The sequence below is a fragment of the Opisthocomus hoazin genome, chromosome 29, assembly GCF_030867145.1.
Source record: "Opisthocomus hoazin isolate bOpiHoa1 chromosome 29, bOpiHoa1.hap1, whole genome shotgun sequence".
NCBI lineage: Eukaryota > Metazoa > Chordata > Aves > Opisthocomiformes > Opisthocomidae > Opisthocomus > Opisthocomus hoazin.
This window is the reverse complement of record NC_134442.1, coordinates 1,180,541-1,196,396: the sequence shown is the minus strand read 5'-3', so window position 1 is coordinate 1,196,396 and position 15,856 is coordinate 1,180,541. Positions and strand designations below refer to the sequence as shown.

The following is a 15,856-nucleotide window of genomic DNA, read 5'->3' as shown; positions in this document are numbered from 1 at the left end:
CACGGGACTGAAAAGGTCTCTGTCCTCTTGCTCGAGAGCTAGGCCAGCTTCAGGTTCGCTAGTGCACTGCGCACGCACACAGCGCTCCCACCAGGAGCTGGCGCGAGACACTCGGTCTTTCCAACTGCGGGATCCCTATGACCTGTGTTCCCTTCTGCCATCGCCAGCAGCCAGGCCGCTAGACCCACCCCTCTAGCAGGTACAGAGCGGGGCCACACAGAAAAGGATGTGGAATGGCTCTCAAGAAGAAGGTCGGACAGGCTGTGGGGAGTAGGGACAGGGTTCAGCCAAACAAGCTAAGCAACCGGCACTTTGCTTATGCTCAAGGACGAGCTTCTTGAGCCCCCCTTCTCTCCATTTTCCACACTTATTCATCCCCCTCGACTTCCTTGGCTCCTCACTTTCTCTGCCCTTGTCTCCTCCCAATCAAGGGACCTAGCCCCGCCTACTAGTCCCCCTTGCTCCCAGGTCTGTCACATCTGGGAACAGATTGGGTCTTTCAGGGGCTGTTAGCTAGGTCATCTTGGCCTTGCGTGGCATTACTGCAGTGGTTTCCTGGCTACAGCTGTCCCTGCCAGAGTCCTCTCCCCAGAATGACCCCGGCTCTTCCTTCAGATATTGCTGAAGTCTGGCCACCTCTCACACCATTCCCCCTTAACTTCTGGTGACATCTGGCTCTTCCTCATGGCACTGTAACTCCTGCCAGCTTTCTTTCATCTTTCCATTTAGCAAAGGCTTCAACCAGGTCCTAATCATCATCCCCAGAGTTGTCTGCAGGTCGCATCATTATTTTGCATCCTCTTGCTAGCCTCAATGTGCCAGTCTTCTTCATGCCATGGTGGCTCTGAGCACGCTCCTGTCTGACCAGCCTTGGTGTCAGCCCTGCTGAGCGACTCTTGCCCTTTGTGCCCTCCTTGACTGCCTGCAGCCCCATTTTGCCGGGCGTGGAAATCCTTGCCTTGCGCACGAGAGTGAATTGGACTCAGGCACGGTTAACTGTGAAACCTGGCAACTTTATTCCAAGAACTAAGTCCGCTTCAGCATTTGTGTGCACTGGGAAGTGTTGCGGAGGAAGAACCGGACTCGACACGATGATCAATGTGATCACGTACAAGCCGTTTATTAGCCTCAGATAGCTCACTTTTATATTCCCCACTACATACACGGCGATTCCCCATTGGTGATAATCAATTTAACTCACATAGTAACTCGATTATGATTGGTGTGCGTCACTAGCTCACGCGCAGTGCTCGTGGCCTTCTTGCAGGCGGCAAGTTCCTCTTCGGCATCTGGGAGTTGTTTGTCTCTGCATTCTTACTTCCTCATTCCAACCGCAGTTTGTCCTCTGGATGCTCTTGCGGCCTTATGCTAAGGCTCTGCGGCCTTAGGCTAAGGCTTCATGGCCTTCTAGAGAAATGCTGGATTGCTCACATGTCCCCAGTCCTTTAATGCTTCATCCTCCACAGGGAGGAGAGCGGGCAGCACAGAGCAGGCCTTTGATGCTGAGGCTGCCTTTGGAGCAGCAGGCATTGCCCCAGAAGGAAATGATCATGGTCCAGTGCAGCCTGCGCTGGTTCCTGTTGATCCTGCTCCTCAAGCCTTTTTTCCCCTGAGGAACTGCAGGAGCTCCTTCAGAAGAGTAAAGAATTCCACCAGCTTCTGGCGTGGAAATGGACAGGAGCTAATGCTGCCCGACTGTGTTGGTGCTGGTGTTGGCCTTGGCCTCTGAGAGGGGCTTGAGGTGGAGAGAAAATGACTCCATGGCTGTGCTGTTGGACTATCTCTTCTTGCTGAGCGCAGTCCCATCTGTAGCAGGATCCAGTCGTAGAAGTGCTGCGTGGAGGTGTAGACTCCAGGCTGGTTTGGTCTGGCACAGCCTCTCCCCCAGCTGGTCACTCCAACAAGCCAGAAGTAGTCGTTGGTGTTATCTTTGCAGACCAGAGGACCACCGCTGTCACCCTGCAGCGGAGGAGAGAGGGTTAAGGTGGTGTGGGGTGGCCCCGGTCAGCACTCTGGCTGGCTCCTTCTCTCCCGCAGCAGCTGCCAGAGCTGTCCTGACTGCACACAAAGGCTCTGCTCAGGTGCTGGAGCCTACAGAAGCTTGTCTGGCAGGGGGTGGTGGGCCGGTCAGGCAGGGCTCTCTCTCTGTCCTCTTTGCACAGTGATCCTGGATGTGCGGAAGGGGGATGTTGCAGGACTGGGCTCTGGAGCTGTGGGCTGCCCAGAGCACTAGATGGGCTTTGTGGGCAGAGAGCCAGGCCTCTGGGACAAGGGCGGCCCTGGGCAAGGACCTGCATCTGGGCAAGGGGAGGTGAACCCCAAGAGTGGAGGGGACCCAGCAGTGGCAGGCTGACTTGCCAGGCAAAGCACGCGCTGGGGCAGGTTTGGGCGGTTGCCACAGGGCTGCCTGTGCTGTTGGGGGTGGACTTGTAGCACGCTCCTACCTGGCAGGTGTCGATGCCGCCCTGCGGATAGCCAGCACACAAGTTGTGGCTGTGGATGGCCCCTCCGTACCAGCGGCTGCTGTTGCAGAGCTTGATATCGATGAGGCGGACCTTGGCCTCCTGCAGGACATAACTTGGTCCCCCAGCTGTCAGCACAGAAAGGAGTTAACAGCCAGCAGCTCGCTGCCAGTTCTCCTCTCCTCCCCCCCACCCCCTCCCCGGTGTCTGGCTGAAGCCCTGCCCTAGGGCTGGGCTTTGCGTCTCCAGAGGCACTGTGCCGCTGCTGTCTCCCTTCTGTCTTGCTTGGGGTAATGGGCCAGGCCCACCTCTCCATCGGCATGCACCCCGCAGCCCGACTCTGGCTTTCGCCTCTGCTGTCAGGAAGCCCACCCCGCCTCCCCAGTGTGCCCAGCCTGCGCTCAGGACACCACTCCCTTTTGGGAACTCACCTCTTGCAGTCGTGGAACCCCAGCCACTGACGTAGCAGCTTCTCAGCTGCGACACTCTCAGCCAGGCGTCGGGCACACAGGCAAGCTGCACGTAGTAGCCGCACAGGACAGGCTGGTCCAATTCCAGCAAGGCAATGTCGTTCCTCTGCGTGATGTTGTTGTAGTGCTCGTGAACCAGTAGCCGCTTAATAGTGCGCACTTGGGTCTCAGGGCCCAGCTGAGTCAAGTGGCTGGCCCCGATCACCACGTGCCACATGGTGATGTGCCTGCAAGGCAGGTGGAGAGAGGGGTCAGAGGGAGCGCAGCCACGTGCTGCAAGCAGCCCAGCAGTTGCCTGCCTTCTGCTGCACAGGGCAGAGAGGAAGGCAGCGCTACGGAGGGTGCGACTGCCCTAGCACGCCTTGGGCACAAGGAGTGTCGGGCGGGAGGCTGCTAGGAAGCCGTGGCGTGAGCCCAGCCCTCTCGCGAGCAGTCTCTCAGCTGGGCTTGGCAGTGCCCAGGCACTGGGCGTGCTGCAAGGAAGCGAGATGGCGCTAGCACGTGCTGCTGTGGAGCGGGCACGTGCTAGTGCTGTGGGGCTGTTCCCTGGTCCTCCTTACCCGGGCGTGATGAAGCAGTGGGCTGCTGTCAGCACCCACTGTGGGCTGATGAGTGACCCTCCGCAGACATGCGCTATGCCTCCTATGATGGGCTTCTGGATGCTGACGATCCAGGGCCAGGCCCCTAGCTGGGCATCGGTGCCACCCACGACGCGTGACATGCCGTAGTAAGAATCCATGGGCCGGTGCCCGCAGGTCCCTCTGTAAGCAGAAACTGATGAATGTCCTGCTCGGTGGCTTGCTGCTGTTGAGGCTGCAGGTCAGCCCCCTTCCCCCCCACCAGGCGCTGCATGGACAGCAGGACCGCGGAACCCTGTGGGGCATGCGTCCATCTACCCCTGTTTGTGCTTGAGCCCCGTAGGCGAGTTGTGCCAGCGGCCTGGCTGCTGGCAAGGAACTGAGGCTCCCACATGGCGTTTGGGAAGCTTTGGTGTGGCCAGGGGGAAAAGCGAGCACCTGCCAGTGAAGCCCACAAGGGCTGCCCCAGCTCCCTCCCAGAGCCTCGGGCCACTTACCCACAGTTGTCCCACATGCCGTACGCCGGCCAGCACACGGCCAGCAGGACCAGGACGGGGAGAAAATTCATGGCTGCCAGCGGCACGTGGCAGCTGCAAGAAGCGAGAGCTGGTGGCCAGCAGGGCAGCAGCCGACGTAGTGCCTGCAGCAGTCCCGCTGCCCAGGGAACCCTTGGCCCCGTGGCTGATGTCACAGAGTGGCTGGTTCCGGGTGCTGGGCACGGTGGATTCTAGGGGGGGGCGGGCAACATGGAGGGTTCCGAGCAGGAGGGGAGGCAGAAGCTGGGCTCAGACACCCCCAGCAGACCCCCGCTGAATGCTCTGCTTGCGGGACGAGGCTCTGCAGACCTCGTGGCAGGCAGCAGCGCCTGCCTCCCAGTGCTGCCTGCTAACAGCTAGCCGGGAAAACCAAGTGTGGCACCATAGCCTCTTTGGGAAGTTCACTGCCACCCCGCTCTGCGCAGCTGCTTGCCACCAGGTCCTTCCCAAAGAAACTGACACCGCAGAACGGAACTACTACAGGCAGTAGGCACCTGGTTGGGGGCTGAAGAGCCAATCTGCTTACAGCCGCGGCAGGCAAGCAGGGATGTGCAAGCCAAATCAACCAAGTATAGCCAAGCACTGCCATCCTGTCCTGCACAAAGCACAGCGAAACACAGATGGAGCACGCTCCACGCTGGCTCTGTCTGCCACCGCAACGCCCTCTGACAGGCTCCGTGTCCTTGCTGTCTACCAGCTACATTGCTCTTCTGGGCCAACACTGGTGCGGGCAGTCGCACTGCCTGCTATGCGTGGCCACAGACGTGCAATTGGAAGCAGCATGGCTTCATAGGCACTAGAAGACGTCCCCAAACAAACCGCACTCCACGCTGCTTTGGTTTTCAAAAATTGACCTGAAGGTGGTGCCCGATATCTGCTTAGAGCAGGCAGAAGGTGGCCTTGGAGAACGTCACTTGTCTTCTGTGGATACTCTGTGATGCCAGCAGCAGATTTTTGCAGGTGGTTAAGAGGGAATGGTGTGAGAGGTGGGCACACTTCAGCAATATGTGAAGGAAGAGCTGGGGTCATTCTGGGGAGAGCACTCTGGCAGAGACAGCTTTGCTTGTTTGGCTGAGCCCTGTCCCTAATCACCACAGCCCCCAAACAGGTAGTGCAGAGGGGACGTGCCTAGGTGGGAAGCAGCTCGGGGTATGCGTGGTCAAGCACCTCCAAGTCCTTCCTGACTCCAGCAGGTGGAGATGTGGCCGGTGGTTGGCAGGCCTGGTCCTCTTGTAAGGTCTGTGAATGCTGGGGCTGATCAGTCAGGTAGGCTGCAGCCACATGCCACCCACGGGACTGAAAAGGTCTCTGTCCTCTTGCTCGAGAGCTAGGCCAGCTTCAGGTTCGCTAGTGCACTGCGCACGCACACAGCGCTCCCACCAGGAGCTGGCGCGAGACACTCGGTCTTTCCAACTGCGGGATCCCTATGACCTGTGTTCCCTTCTGCCATCGCCAGCAGCCAGGCCGCTAGACCCACCCCTCTAGCAGGTACAGAGCGGGGCCACACAGAAAAGGATGTGGAATGGCTCTCAAGAAGAAGGTCGGACAGGCTGTGGGGAGTAGGGACAGGGTTCAGCCAAACAAGCTAAGCAACCGGCACTTTGCTTATGCTCAAGGACGAGCTTCTTGAGCCCCCCTTCTCTCCATTTTCCACACTTATTCATCCCCCTCGACTTCCTTGGCTCCTCACTTTCTCTGCCCTTGTCTCCTCCCAATCAAGGGACCTAGCCCCGCCTACTAGTCCCCCTTGCTCCCAGGTCTGTCACATCTGGGAACAGATTAGGTCTTTCAGGGGCTGTTAGCTAGGTCATCTTGGCCTTGCGTGGCATTACTGCAGTGGTTTCCTGGCTACAGCTGTCCCTGCCAGAGTCCTCTCCCCAGAATGACCCCGGCTCTTCCTTCAGATATTGCTGAAGTCTGCCCACCTCTCACACCATTCCCCCTTAACTTCTGGTGACATCTGGCTCTTCCTCATGGCACTGTAACTCCTGCCAGCTTTCTTTCATCTTTCCATTTAGCAAAGGCTTCAACCAGGTCCTAATCATCATCCCCAGAGTTGTCTGCAGGTCGCATCATTATTTTGCATCCTCTTGCTAGCCTCAATGTGCCAGTCTTCTTCATGCCATGGTGGCTCTGAGCACGCTCCTGTCTGACCAGCCTTGGTGTCAGCCCTGCTGAGCGACTCTTGCCCTTTGTGCCCTCCTTGACTGCCTGCAGCCCCATTTTGCCGGGCGTGGAAATCCTTGCCTTGCGCACGAGAGTGAATTGGACTCAGGCACGGTTAACTGTGAAACCTGGCAACTTTATTCCAAGAACTAAGTCCGCTTCAGCATTTGTGTGCACTGGGAAGTGTTGCGGAGGAAGAACTGGACTCGACACGATGATCAATGTGATCACGTACAAGCCGTTTATTAGCCTCAGATAGCTCACTTTTATATTCCCCACTACATACGCGGCGATTCCCCATTGGTGATAATCAATTTAACTCACATAGTAACTCGATTATGATTGGTGTGCGTCACTAGCTCATGCGCAGTGCTCGTGGCCTTCTTGCAGGCGGCAAGTTCCTCTTCGGCATCTGGGAGTTGTTTGTCTCTGCATTCTTACTTCCTCATTCCAACCGCAGTTTGTCCTCTGGATGCTCTTGCGGCCTTATGCTAAGGCTCTGCGGCCTTAGGCTAAGGCTTCATGGCCTTCTAGAGAAATGCTGGATTGCTCACATGTCCCCAGTCCTTTAATGCTTCATCCTCCACAGGGAGGAGAGCGGGCAGCACAGAGCAGGCCTTTGATGCTGAGGCTGCCTTTGGAGCAGCAGGCATTGCCCCAGAAGGAAATGATCATGGTCCAGTGCAGCCTGCGCTGGTTCCTGTTGATCCTGCTCCTCAAGCCTTTTTTCCCCTGAGGAATTGCAGGAGCTCCTTCAGAAGAGTAAAGAATTCCACCAGCTTCTGGCGTGGAAATGGACAGGAGCTAATGCTGCCCGACTGTGTTGGTGCTGGTGTTGGCCTTGGCCTCTGAGAGGGGCTTGAGGTGGAGAGAAAATGACTCCATGGCTGTGCTGTTGGACTATCTCTTCTTGCTGAGCGCAGTCCCATCTGTAGCAGGATCCAGTCGTAGAAGTGCTGCGTGGAGGTGTAGACTCCAGGCTGGTTTGGTCTGGCACAGCCTCTCCCCCAGCTGGTCACTCCAACAAGCCAGAAGTAGTCGTTGGTGTTATCTTTGCAGACCAGAGGACCACCGCTGTCACCCTGCAGCGGAGGAGAGAGGGTTAAGGTGGTGTTGGGTGGCCCCGGTCAGCACTCTGGCTGGCTCCTTCTCTCCCGCAGCAGCTGCCAGAGCTGTCCTGACTGCACACAAAGGCTCTGCTCAGGTGCTGGAGCCTACAGAAGCTTGTCTGGCAGGGGGTGGTGGGCCAGTCAGGCAGGGCTCTCTCTCTGTCCTCTTTGCACAGTGATCCTGGATGAGTGGAAGGGGGATGTTGCAGGACTGGGCTCTGGAGCTGTGGGCTGCCCAGAGCACTAGATGGGCTTTGTGGGCAGAGAGCCAGGCCTCTGGGACAAGGGCGGCCCTGGGCAAGGACCTGCATCTGGGCAAGGGGAGGTGAACCCCAAGAGTGGAGGGGACCCAGCAGTGGCAGGCTGACTTGCCAGGCAAAGCACGCGCTGGGGCAGGTTTGGGCGGTTGCCACAGGGCTGCCTGTGCTGTTGGGGGTGGACTTGTAGCACGCTCCTACCTGGCAGGTGTCGATGCCGCCCTGCGGATAGCCAGCACACAAGTTGTGGCTGTGGATGGCCCCTCCGTACCAGCGGCTGCTGTTGCAGAGCTTGATATCGATGAGGCGGACCTTGGCCTCCTGCAGGACATAACTTGGTCCCCCAGCTGTCAGCACAGAAAGGAGTTAACAGCCAGCAGCTCGCTGCCAGTTCTCCTCTCCTCCCCCCCACCCCCCCGGTGTCTGGCTGAAGCCCTGCCCTAGGGCTGGGCTTTGCGTCTCCAGAGGCACTGTGCCGCTGCTGTCTCCCTTCTGTCTTGCTTGGGGTAATGGGCCAGGCCCACCTCTCCATCGGCATGCACCCCGCAGCCCGACTCTGGCTTTCGCCTCTGCTGTCAGGAAGCCCACCCCGCCTCCCCAGTGTGCCCAGCCTGCGCTCAGGACACCACTCCCTTTTGGGAACTCACCTCTTGCAGTCGTGGAACCCCAGCCACTGACGTAGCAGCTTCTCAGCTGCGACACTCTCAGCCAGGCGTCGGGCACACAGGCAAGCTGCACGTAGTAGCCGCACAGGACAGGCTGGTCCAATTCCAGCAAGGCAATGTCGTTCCTCTGCGTGATGTTGTTGTAGTGCTCGTGAACCAGTAGCCGCTTAATAGTGCGCACTTGGGTCTCAGGGCCCAGCTGAGTCAAGTGGCTGGCCCCGATCACCACGTGCCACATGATGATGTGCCTGCAAGGCAGGTGGAGAGAGGGGTCAGAGGGAGCGCAGCCACGTGCTGCAAGCAGCCCAGCAGTTGCCTGCCTTCTGCTGCACAGGGCAGAGAGGAAGGCAGCGCTACGGAGGGTGCGACTGCCCTAGCACGCCTTGGGCACAAGGAGTGTCGGGCGGGAGGCTGCTAGGAAGCCGTGGCGTGAGCCCAGCCCTCTCGCGAGCAGTCTCTCAGCTGGGCTTGGCAGTGCCCAGGCACTGGGCGTGCTGCAAGGAAGCGAGATGGCGCTAGCACGTGCTGCTGTGGAGCGGGCACGTGCTAGTGCTGTGGGGCTGTTCCCTGGTCCTCCTTACCCGGGTGTGATGAAGCAGTGGGCTGCTGTCAGCACCCACTGTGGGCTGATGAGCGACCCTCCGCAGACATGCGCTATGCCTCCTATGATGGGCTTCTGGATGCTGACGATCCAGGGCCAGGCCCCTAGCTGGGCATCGGTGCCACCCACGACGCGTGACATGCCGTAGTAAGAATCCATGGGCCGGTGCCCGCAGGTCCCTCTGTAAGCAGAAACTGATGAATGTCCTGCTCGGTGGCTTGCTGCTGTTGAGGCTGCAGGTCAGCCCCCTTCCCCCCCACCAGGCGCTGCATGGACAGCAGGACCGCGGAACCCTGTGGGGCATGCGTCCATCTACCCCTGTTTGTGCTTGAGCCCCGTAGGCGAGTTGTGCCAGCGGCCTGGCTGCTGGCAAGGAACTGAGGCTCCCACATGGCGTTTGGGAAGCTTTGGTGTGGCCAGGGGGAAAAGCGAGCACCCGCCAGTGAAGCCCACAAGGGCTGCCCCAGCTCCCTCCCAGAGCCTCGGGCCACTTACCCACAGTTGTCCCACATGCCGTACGCCGGCCAGCACACGGCCAGCAGGACCAGGACGGGGAGAAAATTCATGGCTGCCAGCGGCACGTGGCAGCTGCAAGAAGCGAGAGCTGGTGGCCAGTAGGGCAGCAGCCGACGTAGTGCCTGCAGCAGTCCCGCTGCCCAGGGAACCCTTGGCCCCGTGGCTGATGTCACAGAGTGGCTGGTTCCGGGTGCTGGGCACGGTGGATTCTAGGGGGGGGCGGGCAACATGGAGGGTTCCGAGCAGGAGGGGAGGCAGAAGCTGGGCTCGGACACCCCCAGCAGACCCCCGCTGAATGCTCTGCTTGCGGGACGAGGCTCTGCAGACCTCGTGGCAGGCAGCAGCGCCTGCCTCCCAGTGCTGCCTGCTAACAGCTAGCCGGGAAAACCAAGTGTGGCACCATAGCCTCTTTGGGAAGTTCACTGCCACCCCGCTCTGCGCAGCCGCTTGCCACCAGGTCCTTCCCAAAGAAACTGACACCGCAGAACGGAACTACTACAGGCAGTAGGCACCTGGTTGGGGGCTGAAGAGCCAATCTGCTTACAGCCGCGGCAGGCAAGCAGGGATGTGCAAGCCAAATCAACCAAGTATAGCCAAGCACTGCCATCCTGTCCTGCACAAAGCACAGCGAAACACAGATGGAGCACGCTCCACGCTGGCTCTGTCTGCCACCGCAACGCCCTCTGACAGGCTCCGTGTCCTTGCTGTCTACCAGCTACATTGCTCTTCTGGGCCAACACTGGTGCGGGCAGTCGCACTGCCTGCTATGCGTGGCCACAGACGTGCAATTGGAAGCAGCATGGCTTCATAGGCACTAGAAGACGTCCCCAAACAAACCGCACTCCACGCTGCTTTGGTTTTCAAAAATTGACCTGAAGCTGGTGCCCGATATCTGCTTAGAGCAGGCAGAAGGTGGCCTTGGAGAACGTCACTTGTCTTCTGTGGATACTCTGTGATGCCAGCAGCAGATTTTTGCAGGTGGTTAAGAGGGAATGGTGTGAGAGGTGGGCACACTTCAGCAATATGTGAAGGAAGAGCTGGGGTCATTCTGGGGAGAGCACTCTGGCAGAGACAGCTTTGCTTGTTTGGCTGAGCCCTGTCCCTAATCACCACAGCCCCCAAACAGGTAGTGCAGAGGGGACGTGCCTAGGTGGGAAGCAGCTCGGGGTATGCGTGGTCAAGCACCTCCAAGTCCTTCCTGACTCCAGCAGGTGGAGATGTGGCCGGTGGTTGGCAGGCCTGGTCCTCTTGTAAGGTCTGTGAATGCTGGGGCTGATCAGTCAGGTAGGTTGCAGCCACATGCCACCCACGGGACTGAAAAGGTCTCTGTCCTCTTGCTCGAGAGCTAGGCCAGCTTCAGGTTCGCTAGTGCACTGCGCACGCACACAGCGCTCCCACCAGGAGCTGGCCCGAGACACTCGGTCTTTCCAACTGCGGGGTCCCTATGACCTGTGTTCCCTTCTGCCATCGCCAGCAGCCAGGCCGCTAGACCCACCCCTCTAGCAGGTACAGAGCGGGGCCACACAGAAAAGGATGTGGAATGGCTCTCAAGAAGAAGGTCGGACAGGCTGTGGGGAGTAGGGACAGGGTTCAGCCAAACAAGCTAAGCAACCGGCACTTTGCTTATGCTCAAGGACGAGCTTCTTGAGCCCCTCTTCTCTCCATTTTCCACACTTATTCATCCCCCTCGACTTCCTTGGCTCCTCACTTTCTCTGCCCTTGTCTCCTCCCAATCAAGGGACCTAGCCCCGCCTACTAGTCCCCCTTGCTCCCAGGTCTGTCACATCTGGGAACAGATTAGGTCTTTCAGGGGCTGTTAGCTAGGTCATCTTGGCCTTGCGTGGCATTACTGCAGTGGTTTCCTGGCTACAGCTGTCCCTGCCAGAGTCCTCTCCCCAGAATGACCCCGGCTCTTCCTTCAGATATTGCTGAAGTCTGGCCACCTCTCACACCATTCCCCCTTAACTTCTGGTGACATCTGGCTCTTCCTCATGGCACTGTAACTCCTGCCAGCTTTCTTTCATCTTTCCATTTAGCAAAGGCTTCAACCAGGTCCTAATCATCATCCCCAGAGTTGTCTGCAGGTCGCATCATTATTTTGCATCCTCTTGCTAGCCTCAATGTGCCAGTCTTATTCATGCCATGGTGGCTCTGAGCACGCTCCTGTCTGACCAGCCATGGTGTCAGCCCTGCTGAGCGACTCTTGCCCTTTGCGCCCTCCTTGACTGCCTGCAGCCCCATTTTGCCGGGCGTGGAAATCCTTGCCTTGCGCACGAGAGTGAATTGGACTCAGGCACGGTTAACTGTGAAACCTGGCAACTTTATTCCAAGAACTAAGTCAGCTTCAGCATTTGTGTGCACTGGGAAGTGTTGCGGAGGAAGAACTGGACTCGACACGATGATCAATGTGATCACGTACAAGCCGTTTATTAGCCTCAGATAGCTCACTTTTATATTCCCCACTACATACGCGGCGATTCCCCATTGGTGATAATCAATTTAACTCACATAGTAACTCGATTATGATTGGTGTGCGTCACTAGCTCACGCGCAGTGCTCGTGGCCTTCTTGCAGGCGGCAAGTTCCTCTTCGGCATCTGGGAGTTGTTTGTCTCTGCATTCTTACTTCCTCATTCCAACCGCAGTTTGTCCTCTGGATGCTCTTGCGGCCTTATGCTAAGGCTCTGCGGCCTTAGGCTAAGGCTTCATGGCCTTCTAGAGAAATGCTGGATTGCTCACATGTCCCCAGTCCTTTAATGCTTCATCCTCCACAGGGAGGAGAGCGGGCAGCACAGAGCAGGCGTTTGATGCTGAGGCTGCCTTTGGAGCAGCAGGCATTGCCCCAGAAGGAAATGATCATGGTCCAGTGCAGCCTGCGCTGGTTCCTGTTGATCCTGCTCCTCAAGCCTTTTTTCCCCTGAGGAATTGCAGGAGCTCCTTCAGAAGAGTAAAGAATTCCACCAGCTTCTGGCGTGGAAATGGACAGGAGCTAATGCTGCCCGACTGTGTTGGTGCTGGTGTTGGCCTTGGCCTCTGAGAGGGGCTTGAGGTGGAGAGAAAATGACTCCATGGCTGTGCTGTTGGACTATCTCTTCTTGCTGAGCGCAGTCCCATCTGTAGCAGGATCCAGTCGTAGAAGTGCTGCGTGGAGGTGTAGACTCCAGGCTGGTTTGGTCTGGCACAGCCTCTCCCCCAGCTGGTCACTCCAACAAGCCAGAAGTAGTCGTTGGTGTTATCTTTGCAGACCAGAGGACCACCGCTGTCACCCTGCAGCGGAGGAGAGAGGGTTAAGGTGGTGTTGGGTGGCCCCGGTCAGCACTCTGGCTGGCTCCTTCTCTCCCGCAGCAGCTGCCAGAGCTGTCCTGACTGCACACAAAGGCTCTGCTCAGGTGCTGGAGCCTACAGAAGCTTGTCTGGCAGGGGGTGGTGGGCCAGTCAGGCAGGGCTCTCTCTCTGTCCTCTTTGCACAGTGATCCTGGATGAGTGGAAGGGGGATGTTGCAGGACTGGGCTCTGGAGCTGTGGGCTGCCCAGAGCACTAGATGGGCTTTGTGGGCAGAGAGCCAGGCCTCTGGGACAAGGGCGGCCCTGGGCAAGGACCTGCATCTGGGCAAGGGGAGGTGAACCCCAAGAGTGGAGGGGACCCAGCAGTGGCAGGCTGACTTGCCAGGCAAAGCACGCGCTGGGGCAGGTTTGGGCGGTTGCCACAGGGCTGCCTGTGCTGTTGGGGGTGGACTTGTAGCACGCTCCTACCTGGCAGGTGTCGATGCCGCCCTGCGGATAGCCAGCACACAAGTTGTGGCTGTGGATGGCCCCTCCGTACCAGCGGCTGCTGTTGCAGAGCTTGATATCGATGAGGCGGACCTTGGCCTCCTGCAGGACATAACTTGGTCCCCCAGCTGTCAGCACAGAAAGGAGTTAACAGCCAGCAGCTCGCTGCCAGTTCTCCTCTCCTCCCCCCCACCCCCCCGGTGTCTGGCTGAAGCCCTGCCCTAGGGCTGGGCTTTGCGTCTCCAGAGGCACTGTGCCGCTGCTGTCTCCCTTCTGTCTTGCTTGGGGTAATGGGCCAGGCCCACCTCTCCATCGGCATGCACCCCGCAGCCCGACTCTGGCTTTCGCCTCTGCTGTCAGGAAGCCCACCCCGCCTCCCCAGTGTGCCCAGCCTGCGCTCAGGACACCACTCCCTTTTGGGAACTCACCTCTTGCAGTCGTGGAACCCCAGCCACTGACGTAGCAGCTTCTCAGCTGCGACACTCTCAGCCAGGCGTCGGGCACACAGGCAAGCTGCACGTAGTAGCCGCACAGGACAGGCTGGTCCAATTCCAGCAAGGCAATGTCGTTCCTCTGCGTGATGTTGTTGTAGTGCTCGTGAACCAGTAGCCGCTTAATAGTGCGCACTTGGGTCTCAGGGCCCAGCTGAGTCAAGTGGCTGGCCCCGATCACCACGTGCCACATGATGATGTGCCTGCAAGGCAGGTGGAGAGAGGGGTCAGAGGGAGCGCAGCCACGTGCTGCAAGCAGCCCAGCAGTTGCCTGCCTTCTGCTGCACAGGGCAGAGAGGAAGGCAGCGCTACGGAGGGTGCGACTGCCCTAGCACGCCTTGGGCACAAGGAGTGTCGGGCGGGAGGCTGCTAGGAAGCCGTGGCGTGAGCCCAGCCCTCTCGCGAGCAGTCTCTCAGCTGGGCTTGGTAGTGCCCAGGCACTGGGCGTGCTGCAAGGAAGCGAGATGGCGCTAGCACGTGCTGCTGTGGAGCGGGCACGTGCTAGTGCTGTGGGGCTGTTCCCTGGTCCTCCTTACCCGGGCGTGATGAAGCAGTGGGCTGCTGTCAGCACCCACTGTGGGCTGATGAGCGACCCTCCGCAGACATGCGCTATGCCTCCTATGATGGGCTTCTGGATGCTGACGATCCAGGGCCAGGCCCCTAGCTGGGCATCGGTGCCACCCACGACGCGTGACATGCCGTAGTAAGAATCCATGGGCCGGTGCCCGCAGGTCCCTCTGTAAGCAGAAACTGATGAATGTCCTGCTCGGTGGCTTGCTGCTGTTGAGGCTGCAGGTCAGCCCCCTTCCCCCCACCAGGCGCTGCATGGACAGCAGGACCGCGGAACCCTGTGGGGCATGCGTCCATCTACCCCTGTTTGTGCTTGAGCCCCGTAGGCGAGTTGTGCCAGCGGCCTGGCTGCTGGCAAGGAACTGAGGCTCCCACATGGCGTTTGGGAAGCTTTGGTGTGGCCAGGGGGAAAAGCGAGCACCCGCCAGTGAAGCCCACAAGGGCTGCCCCAGCTCCCTCCCAGAGCCTCGGGCCACTTACCCACAGTTGTCCCACATGCCGTACGCCGGCCAGCACACGGCCAGCAGGACCAGGACGGGGAGAAAATTCATGGCTGCCAGCGGCACGTGGCAGCTGCAAGAAGCGAGAGCTGGTGGCCAGCAGTGCAGCAGCCGACGTAGTGCCTGCAGCAGTCCCGCTGCCCAGGGAACCCTTGGCCCCGTGGCTGATGTCACAGAGTGGCTGGTTCCGGGTGCTGGGCACGGTGGATTCTAGGGGGGGGCGGGCAACATGGAGGGTTCCGAGCAGGAGGGGAGGCAGAAGCTGGGCTCGGACACCCCCAGCAGACCCCCGCTGAATGCTCTGCTTGCGGGACGAGGCTCTGCAGACCTCGTGGCAGGCAGCAGCGCCTGCCTCCCAGTGCTGCCTGCTAACAGCTAGCCGGGAAAACCAAGTGTGGCACCATAGCCTCTTTGGGAAGTTCACTGCCACCCCGCTCTGCGCAGCCGCTTGCCACCAGGTCCTTCCCAAAGAAACTGACACCGCAGAACGGAACTACTACAGGCAGTAGGCACCTGGTTGGGGGCTGAAGAGCCAATCTGCTTACAGCCGCGGCAGGCAAGCAGGGATGTGCAAGCCAAATCAACCAAGTATAGCCAAGCACTGCCATCCTGTCCTGCACAAAGCACAGCGAAACACAGATGGAGCACGCTCCACGCTGGCTCTGTCTGCCACCGCAACGCCCTCTGACAGGCTCCGTGTCCTTGCTGTCTACCAGCTACATTGCTCTTCTGGGCCAACACTGGTGCGGGCAGTCGCACTGCCTGCTATGCGTGGCCACAGACGTGCAATTGGAAGCAGCATGGCTTCATAGGCACTAGAAGACGTCCCCAAACAAACCGCACTCCACGCTGCTTTGGTTTTCAAAAATTGACCTGAAGGTGGTGCCCGATATCTGCTTAGAGCAGGCAGAAGGTGGCCTTGGAGAACGTCACTTGTCTTCTGTGGATACTCTGTGATGCCAGCAGCAGATTTTTGCAGGTGGTTAAGAGGGAATGGTGTGAGAGGTGGGCACACTTCAGCAATATGTGAAGGAAGAGCTGGGGTCATTCTGGGGAGAGCACTCTGGCAGAGACAGCTTTGCTTGTTTGGCTGAGCCCTGTCCCTAATCACCACAGCCCCCAAACATGTAGTGCAGAAGGGACGTGCCTAGGTGGGAAGCAGCTCG

General features: G+C 59.0%; 3 protein-coding genes across 3 annotated transcripts; all 3 read right to left on the bottom strand.

The window, feature by feature from the left end:
• Positions 1-1,593: 1,593 nt before the first annotated feature.
• Positions 1,594-3,686, bottom strand: LOC142364765 (acrosin-like; the record flags this gene model as incomplete). The annotated part of the gene is made up of 4 exons (XM_075444893.1): positions 1,594-1,959; positions 2,445-2,590; positions 2,894-3,159; positions 3,493-3,686. Coding segments are annotated over 4 exons (972 nt in total), but the record flags the coding sequence as incomplete, so codon positions are not given.
• A 3,242-nt stretch (positions 3,687-6,928) lies between these two features.
• LOC142364764 (acrosin-like) lies at positions 6,929-9,018 on the bottom strand (the record flags this gene model as incomplete). The annotated part of the gene is made up of 4 exons (XM_075444890.1): positions 6,929-7,294; positions 7,780-7,925; positions 8,226-8,491; positions 8,825-9,018. Coding segments are annotated over 4 exons (972 nt in total), but the record flags the coding sequence as incomplete, so codon positions are not given.
• Positions 9,019-12,260: 3,242 nt separating this feature from the next.
• Positions 12,261-15,817, bottom strand: LOC142364763 (acrosin-like). Its single transcript, XM_075444889.1, has 5 exons — positions 15,802-15,817; positions 14,157-14,355; positions 13,558-13,823; positions 13,112-13,257; positions 12,261-12,626 (listed from the first exon to the last, which is right to left on the bottom strand). The coding sequence occupies exons 1-5, from the start codon at positions 15,815-15,817 to the stop codon at positions 12,261-12,263; spliced, it is 993 nt and encodes a 330-aa protein (XP_075301004.1).
• Positions 15,818-15,856: the final 39 nt, after the last annotated feature.